A 9,799-nucleotide genomic window follows, 5' to 3' on the forward strand; every position below is an offset into this window, starting at 1 on the left:
TTTGTTGCCGCTTTGCATGGAAACAGAATGGGGGACACAGCAGTCATGGAGCAGGTTCGCAAGGCAAGACTCTGCTACTTGAGCAGAAGTTCTTGTGCCATTTATTGAAAGCACACAGGCCAGTAAAAGCTGATCATGCGACCATGGTATGAGGAATAAAGTCTGGAGGGTGGAATAGGAATGGGGGACAAAGTTTTATGAGGGACAGGGAGGGGACATCATGACCATATATCAAGAGATATTTGTGTCAGCAAAGTATTTGATGATATCACAGGCAGTTATCTTGAGACCTCCATAGAGATAGTCTCATAGTTAAGTCAACAGTGGCCTAAGTGTCTCCTGTTGAGCTATACTCTGAAGGGAGTCAAGGAATTCTCTGCTGTGATTTATAGATAGTAAGTAGGTCACAGTTGCCCATGAGTGGCCAGCTGGTACCCAGCTCATAGGAACCCACATATCACCACTATAAATGGAGAGCTAAACTCACCTACTATAAATAAGGTAAACATCAATATTAGTACAGGAAAGTTCTTACCTTCCAGCTGGTGGCTGGATTCAGAATTTGGAATTCTAGAGCATGATGATTTTGAAACAAATGTTTGCACACATTTAGTAAAAAAGTACAGTAAAAAAAAGTACAGTACTCTGTCTTATTTTATACAGCCAATTGATTTCTTAAAATGTTTTCATTACTTTTCACTGAACTTTTTATCTGTAGTCAACCTGTGGTTTGAGTTGACAGTCTAGTTTCAACACATCATGTTGGCTGATTGTGGTAGGGTTACTGTGAAGCAACAAAGACATTTGTCAGAATGTTACCTATTCATCAATGTTATCAAAAATAGGAGAGGCTTCTTTGTTGAAATTGGCAATAGTTTTTGAATACTCAAAAAGCATTTTCTCACTTTTTGGTTTTATTTGCTATGTAATGATTTCAAATATGACTGTTAACATTCTCTCCCTTATTTTCTTAAATATAGTTAATAGCAGCAAAAAATCCCTACAAGAAATCAAGCTCCAGTTTGTAACATTTGCCATTTTCAATGGTGACCTGTATTTCTTCCTTCAGGTATTTATATATAAAAGTTTTATTGAGGGCCTCCCCTGGTGGTGCAGGTGGTTGAGCACCACGCTGTGAAGCTGTCCACAGCCTCTGCAGCGCCGGTTCAATCCCATCCAGCTGGCGAGGGATCCACATGGCAAGCAGACCTCTCCTGTCTCACCCGCTACTCCCCTCAGCAGAGTATTTCTTCAGTCTGTCTCTTCTGCTCCCCGCTCTGTCTCCGGTGAATCCACTCACCCTCCAGTGAATCTGGCCTGTACCCCAGTTCTTGTATAAATAAATAAATAAATCTTTTAAAAAAGTTTTATTGAAATATAATTCATCTATCACATAATTTACCCATCTGAAGTATACAACTCAATGGTTTTTAGTGTATTCAGAGTTGTGCAACCATCACTAACACCAGTTTTATAATATTTATATCAATCCAAAAAGAACCCCATACCCATTAAGTCACACTCCATTGCCTTCCCAACACACTAGTCCTTATTAACTATTAATTGACTTTCTGTCTCTATAGATTTGCCTACTAAGCACAGTTCATATAATGAAATTATACAATATGAGACCTTTTGTATCTGGCTTCTTTCACTTCCACAAGCATAATGTTTTCGGGTTCATCTGTGATGGCATGTATTATTCAGTTTTTTTATATTGATGAATAATATTCTATCATATGAACATACCACCTTTTGTTTGTTCATTCATTATGTGTATATTTGAGTTGTTCTTACTTTTTGGCTATTGTGAACGTTTGTGCACAAGTTTTTGCATGGACATTTGTATTCATTTCTCTTAGATATGTGCCTATGGTTAGAATTGCTTGGTCATATGACACTATATTGAACATTTGTGGAGAAATGTCTACCAGCAATGTGGGAGATTTCCAGTTTCTCCACATCCTCATCAATACTTTTTATTTCTTTTTTTTATTATAGCTATTGGTGTGAAATGATATCTCTTGTGAATTTGCATTTTTCTGATGGCTAATGATTTTGACCATCTTTTCATGTGCTTGTTGACCATTCGTTTATCTTCTTTGGAGAAATCTCTGGTCAGATTCTTTGCCAATTATTAAATTTGGGCTGATTTTTCTGTTGAGTTGTAATAATTCTTTATATATTTTGAATACTAGACCTTCTTAGCTGTATGTATTTTTAAAAAAGTGTTCTATTTCTGTGTCTTGATGGTGTTCTTTTTTTTTTTTTAATTAATTTATTTATTTATGCAAGCACTGGGTACAGTCAGAAGTGCGGGAGGGTGAGAGAATTCACCAGAGCCAGAGTGGGGAACAGAACAGGCAGACTGACGAAATAAACTGCTGAGGTGAGCAGTGGGTGGGCAGGAGAGGTCTTTAGCACCATGTGGGACCCTTGCCAGAGGCCAGGGATCGAACCAGCATTGCAAAGACTGCGGGCAGCTTTGCAGCCCAGTGCTAAACAGTTGCGCCACCGGGGAGGCCCTTGATGGTTTTCTTTGAGGCACTAACATTTTTAATTTGTATGATATCCATTTTACCTCAATTTTCTTTTGTTGCTTGTGCTTTTGGTGTCATATCTATGAAACAACCACCCAGTCCAAGGTCACGAAGATTTACAACTCTGTTTTCTTCTAAAAATTAGTTTTTGCTCTTATGTTTAGGTCCTTGATCCATTTGCAGTCAATTTCAATACATAGTTTTGTGTAAGATAGGGGCCCAGCTTCATTCTTTTGCATGTGAATATTTATTTGTCTTAGCATCATTCATTGAAAATCTATTCTTCCCTTGGGCCTGCCCGCAGCCTCTGCAGTGCCGATTCGATCCCCGGTTTCTTCCCGGCCACCGGAGGAGGGTTACGCATGGCACGCAGACCTCTCCTACCGCCCACCGCTCACCTCAGCAGTGTACCTCGGTCCTTCTGCCTGCTCTACTCCCCGCTCTGGCTCTGGTGAATTCTCTCACCCTCCCGAGCTTCTCACCCTACCCAGTGCTTGTATGTATAAATAAATAAATCTTAAAAAAAAAAAAAATCTATTCTTCCCCCATTGAATTATCTTGGCACCCTTATGTAAAGCAGGGAGGTTTAACAACAGATTTGTATGATCAGGTTTGCTTCTTTGTGATTTATTTTGATGAAAGCATGAGAATTTCAACCTGAGTCTATTTAGGCATAAGGCAGGAGCGCATTTAAACTGGGTCGAAAATAAAGAAACATCTTAGTGCCTAGACTGTGATTTTTGAATTGTTTCCAAGTAAAAGAAATGAAGTTTCCTTGGAGATATAGTTCACCCTAGGTTGAGGGCAGGAAAGGACAAAATGTACCTGCACATCAAAAGACTACTATGGCTGTGTCAAAAGGACCTAACAACTAAGCTGGATAAGTGTTTACCAGATTAAGATGGAATGGTCTACCGATCAATAGGATATCAATAATATTTAAATAATATTTAAATTCATTGCAGTTAAATAAAAATATTTAAATCCATTAATTAAAATTTATTTATTTATTTTCTTTTTTTATAAGAATTTTAGTTATTTTTATGTAGAAGAACTGAGGTACAGGTCAGAGGTACAAGGGGTAAGCAGATTCACCAGAGTCAGAGGGGAGAGCAGAATAGGCAGATATACACTGCTAAGGGAAGCAGTAGTCGAGACAGGAGAGCTCCCTGGCAGGGAATTGAAGCCAGGCCACTGCTGCGGGCCTTTGAGAAGTTAGTGCTGTGGTTTAACCCTTAGGCCACCAGGGAGGCCCTGTTTATTTATTTTCTATTAAATTATTTTCAATGAGGTAACATTGCTTTAAATCACCATATGATTTGGAGGTAATATATCCTTACCTCTGCAAATGTATGTTTCCACACTACATTCACCACCAAAGTACTCATAATCCCCCACTATAGTCATTAGGTCTGGGCTAGGTCTTATCAACTGGTGCCCACTTTGTGAGTTTGTAGGTATGCAAATTGAATTAGTGGGGGTTTGCATGGAATTTTCCAGAAATTATGGGCAGTGCAAATTCTCTAGAAGGAGTCAGTTCTATGGGCAGATTTAGCCATGATACTTAGCTAGTCAGGGGATAGAGGAAAGACTGGAATTAGGAGGTGGACAGGACACTGTTGGACTCAACAAATACTAGAAACCTTTTATTTTGTCTAATGTGGGTTAGGTCCTAGGAGTGGAGTGATGAAGGAAAGATAGAAAAACCCTATGAAAGGGATGTTAAGGCAGAAAAGGGTGGTTTAAGGCACTGAGTCAGTTGGAGTTGGCCAGGGAGAAGCTGCTCCTTTTTTATTGCAAACTCCCAACCAATTCTCAAGGCCCATTGCACACATTGCATTTTTCGATCTCCCTTTGAACTCCATAGCAATTTGTATGTCCTCTTACCTTAATTTTCTTTGTAATGACATAGTTTATATAGTTGTAGTTGCATATTTTGTGTTACTATAATTTGTCTCTTTGTTTTATGCTTCTGTACCTCTGCCAGACTATATTCTATATTAGGATCTATATTCTAGCCACATTTGCAGTTAGGCTGGGCATTGGAAGGGCCATAGTCTTGGGTTTGAATCCCATTTCTACTATTTGCAAGCGTAACTCAAGTGTGACTTTGAGCAAATTACTTAATCTCTTTGAGCCTCACTTTCTTCATTTGTTAATGGGAATGATAATACCTCAAGGTATTTTGTAAGATTAAAATACCTCAGGATGTAAAAAGGATGTAAAGCCACAGAACTAAGCATACAGAAATTGATGGATGTATATTGAATTGAGGAGAAACAAGTTAGGTCTTAACGGGGAAGTATGATTATCATTGCAGGACACATAAGGAAAAGAAAAGTACATGCCCAGAGGTCAGCCCACTGGCCCCTCAGGGAGCAGGTGAAATTGTGGGTTGGCTAGGGAGTAGGATAGCAAGTGTCACCCAGTCTAGATGGGCTGTATCTTCATGCCATCAGCAGAAGCCACTGTAACCGTAGGACCCAGGGAGCCCATGCACTTGGCTGGTGTAATGAAAACTCTGCCTTCTAAGCTGCAGTGGGTCCTTACTTGATGCCACTGTCCTAGGGACTCCTGAAGCCAGTAACTAGAGCAGGACTTAGGGCTTGTCTCTCAGGGAAATGGAACTGGATAGTCTTCTTAGCATCATACAACAACTCACCCCTGTTCTAGTTGAACCTGATTTGTTTCTAGGGCATTTGTGACACCACACTCTAAGATTTCCCTCACCTTGACAACCACTTGTAGAAGTCTCATTTTTCAGACCTCTAAAAGATTTACAGACTTGGCACATGGCCCTGAGTCCCTCTCTCTCCTCTATCCATGTTATTCCCCAGGTCTTCCCATCATATTCCATAGCTTAAATGATAAACATATGGTGATGGCCCCCAAAGTGATGCTTCTAGCCTGGCCTCTCTTCAGAACTCTAGACACATGTGAACTTTGGGTTACAGCCTGACCACGTGTCTCTCTGGACATTGCCTCTTAACAGGCTCTTTCCTCTCAATAAGTGAAACTCATTACTCAGGGTACAAACCTAGTGAACAGCTGTGGTTCTTCCTCTTTCTTTATTCCTATAATCACTATTCAATCCTACCTCTCCATCCAATCCTTTAGCACCCACCTTCAACTCTCCTTTCAAAAACTAACCCAAACCTACCCACTTCTATTCAGCTTGTAGGGTAAGGTAAAAGGTATCAGGCTTTTCTGCCCTCCCGCCATCAGGATAGATGAGGGAACCCTTTGATCCTGAATGCATGCCTGATGGCGGGCACCTTAAGTGGGTACACCTGCGCTAAGACTGTGCTTTTTTTTTTAAGGGCGGCGTCACAGGGATGCCAGCAGAAGCCGAGAAGCAGCAGAATGAATGGAAGAACAGAGAAGCAGAGAGAATGCCGGAGAGCCCAGATTGAGTAAAGACTTGCTGGGGGCCTGGAGGACTGCCAGCCTCCTGGCCCCCCAGCACCCTTGCCTGCTGTGTACCTGGTAATCCCAATAAAAGACCTGCAAAAAACCACTGAGGACTCTGACTCAGGTCTGCATGGATCCTAGAAAACCTGCTCAGTGGCCATTCCTGGACTTTACACAGCTCTACCTCTAGCCTACCCCTTCTTGTCGAAACCATAATCATGTCTCACATGCATTAGAGCAATAGCTTCATGAATGCTGCCCTGTTGCCCATGACAATATTTTTTCTTCACTAAGCTAGAGCTAGTTTTTAAAATCTAAGATTATTTATATACCTTAAAATTCTCCAGTGGTTTTCCATGGGACCTGGAAAGAAACCCACCTCCAAGCTCAAGCTTTGGCCTCACTGGGCAAGGATCGAGTGCCTTACTGACTTCAGCTTAGATCTAGCCACACTGGCTGGTTCTGCCCCAGGCCTTCTGCCCTTGTTCTCTTCTTGCTTCAGTGCTTCCCCCCAGGTGGTTTTCACATTGCCTTCCTTGGCCCTCGCTGGCTATTCAATCTAAAATAGCTACCTGCTCATCTCTGGCACCTCACCCCATTTATGGTTGTGGCAGAGCCCTTCTTACTTGCTGACATTTTCTTGTTTGTTTTTGTTCTCCTCCTACTTGAACGATTGTTCCATGAGTATAGGCACCTAGTACTTTTTGTGTCTGCTTTATCCTCAAGCTCTAGTATGGGGCTGAGCACACACTGGGTGTTGTCATTTCATTCTACTCAACTTAAAAAACCCGGTGAGTTATCTTTTTACTCCATGGATGCTGGCAGGAGACATGAATCCAGGGTCAGCAGCAGAGGACTCTATAACTCCCAGTGAATGATAGTTTTTAGAGTCAGGTTTAACCTTGCCTACAGATCTCATGGAGGAGACCTGATATGGGCCAGAGGAATACCGCATGTGCAGTGAATGTGTGCTGCAGGCAAGGAGAACTTGTATGGGAACTTGGTGATTTCATGGCTTTTATAGGAAACAGTAAGCAAACCTGTTCTTTGTCTCTGAGGGAAACATTACCTCATCCTGCCAGGTTGCTAACTGACAGCATACCTTGAGAAGTGGCCCAGGTAAAGAGCGTTCAGCCTTATGTCCTTGGCACACTTAACAAGGTTTGTGGGAACATAAGAGTACCATGCAAGGATGTCTCCTCATGTAGTAAATATTTGTTGAATGAATTAAAGAAACCTAGTGTAGTGACTAGGTATAAGGGACTGATGCCTGCAGATGGACTCACCTGTGAACACCTGCCTGGATCTCTACCTGCCACTTAAATTTGAATTGCCATCTCCCATTGCTCTTCTCAGCCTTTATGACATCCCACTCCCACCTGCACTAGTGGAGATCGAAGCTTGCTGACGCTGGTTGCTGTCTGCAGTTATTGCCTGAAGTAGAAGCCATTTTCTGCTTGCTGGATGGGATTTCCCTGTGGGTCCATGGCTGGGTCTGCTCTTCAGAATCTGTCTTACCCTATTGCTGTGTTGTGCTGCTACCCTGAGTCAAGATTGACCCTGTCCCCACTTACAGCATAAGGAGTGTAACTGTGGTGTTGATGAAGCATTTTGGGGCACAGATTGCATGTACAGACAGTGGTGTCTGCTGCTGCCAGTTGCCACCTTATAAAGCACCCCATGACATGGCATTAAATTGATTTTTGTCATAACCCAAAGTTCAGATTTGGAATGTTCAAATTGACAGTGTCCTCAACTGATATAATTTAGCGATGCTGACTGACCAATAGAGCTCTCAGAAAATAAAGAAATATTTGAAAACCAATGAATTAGCAGATTTCAATTGTCAGAGAGTTGGAACATTTACAAGTCTGCCCAGAACACCCTTACCCTGTAAGCAAATGCTATGGAAAATTAAATTGTGATCAGAAAGCAGTTTGACAGGCATAGAATTAGATCCCACCATGAAAAGAGCTTTCCAGGTGATTGGAGGGTTTCATGGCAGTGGGTTCTGAAAGCCTGATGCATTGTCTTCAGATTAGAAACCAGCCTGTCATTTGAGCCTTATTCTCTGCCCGAAAAAATTCTTGTGTGTGTGTGTGTGTGTGTGTGTGTGTGTGTACTGAGGGAGGGTAGGGGAGTGGAGCTAGGTGCTTTGCAGAGAGAAGGATGTCAAGTCAGAGGACACACCTGGATCTGAAAGCTAGTTGGCAAACACAGGCAAGCCATCCCAATTCAGTGGAGAGGAAGGTTCAGGATTCCATAAAATAAGAAACAAAGAATTAGAGTGAAAATAAAACACATGTAATAGCAACAAGCAAATTTGGGGAGTGTGCTGTACATATTGTTTTGTAAACATTACGGCCCTTACGTAATAGGTAAAGAAATTGGGGTTGAGAAAGTACAGAGGATTCACCCAATGACATAGAGTCTGAGTATGGCAGAATCAAGATACAAACCCCTGAATATTGGAATCCTAAAGAAGCAAGAGAAGGGCAAGGGCCTTCCATGAGTGTGAGGGTCCAGATGACTCTGGCCTATTAGGAAATTTACCCAGACTCGTGAAGGCAATGGGGAGTCGCCCTTAGCCTGAGCTTAAAGAGTCACTACCCTGGGAGAGCATCCCACAGTTATCTTCTGGGAGAGGAGAGAACACTTGTGTTTAAATGAAGTCATTTAAACTTCATGATATGAAGAAAACAAGAATAAAAAAAAAGAAAGAAAAGGAGAATGAACCAGTTGAAGGAAAGAAGGGAGGGAGAGAGGTCTCCCTGGTGGCGCAAAGGGTTAAGCATGACACTGTGACACTGTCCACGGTCTCTGCAGCACGAGTTTGATCCTGAGTCAGCCAGGGAGCTACCCACATGGCACAGCAGATCTCTCCTGTCTGACTGGCTGTTCCCCTCAGCAGTGTATTTCAGTCAGTCTGCCTGTTCTGTTTCCCACTCTGTCTCTGGTGAATCCTCTCACCACCTACACCACTGGCCTGTACCCCAGTTCTTGTATGTGTAAATAAATACATCTAAAAAAAAGTTCTTGGTTATGAGCCTCTTGGGCTCTCCATTTTTAATGTTTCTAGGCTTGGCGATTCTCTCTTTTTGATCAACTTACTTCTCTGAATTTTGCTGTAACTGATTTTCTACTTTATTAAACAAATAGTAAGTGTAGATTATGTTGTAAAAGAATCAAGCATGTACACATATAGTAGAAAAAAACGCATGAAGTTTCCCCATCACCATCCTCCACTGTCCCTTTGTATGGGTCAGAAAGACCACAGTGCAGGTTTTCTGATCCCATGCAGACCGGGTAAATGAGGAGGCAGAGTCCTCAATGGTTTTGCAGGTCTTTTATTGGGATTACCAGGTACACGGCAGGCAGGGGTGCTGGGGGGCCGGGAGGCTGGCAGGCCTCCCAGCCCCCAGCAAGTCTTCACTCTATCTGGGCTCTCCGCCGTTCTCTGCTTCTACCTCGGCTTCTGTTCCTTACCGGCTTCTTGGCTTCTGCTGGCATCCCCGTGATGCTGCCCTTAAAAGCCCAGTCTCAGCCCAGGTGAATCCCATCTACCAATGCCCACACCCTATTCCAGGTGCCCGCCATCAGGCATGCATTCAGGACCGCAAGGATCCATCATCTATCCTGATGGCGGGAGGGCAGAAAAGCCTGACATTTTTTCCTTACCCTACACCCTTCTCCTGCACCACATTACATGGTTCACCATAAAAATAAATGTACTGGTAGATGGAAAGATTTAGAAAATAAGACTATTTCTGGGAGAAGAGTATTTGAGTGATTCTTATTTTTATGTGCTCCTGAATTAAATGGTGTTTTCTAAAATAAAAGCTCAGATG

General features: G+C 42.3%; 1 protein-coding gene across 1 annotated transcript in view; it reads right to left on the reverse strand.

Annotated features, from left to right (window-relative positions):
* The window catches only part of ERICH6 (glutamate rich 6), a gene marked incomplete at its 5' end in the record, with an annotated part of 113,043 nt that extends 103,582 nt beyond the window's left edge, over window positions 1–9,461 (reverse strand). Inside the window, one exon of the mRNA XM_084232621.1 lies at window positions 9,438–9,461. Within this exon, the coding sequence (XP_084088747.1) occupies window positions 9,438–9,461 (24 nt within the window). The remainder of the gene's footprint in view (window positions 1–9,437) is intronic.
* Between the last annotated feature and the right edge of the window lie 338 nt (window positions 9,462–9,799).

Source organism: Talpa europaea, assembly GCF_964194135.1.
Source record: "Talpa europaea genome assembly, chromosome: 4".
Lineage (NCBI taxonomy): Eukaryota > Metazoa > Chordata > Mammalia > Eulipotyphla > Talpidae > Talpa > Talpa europaea.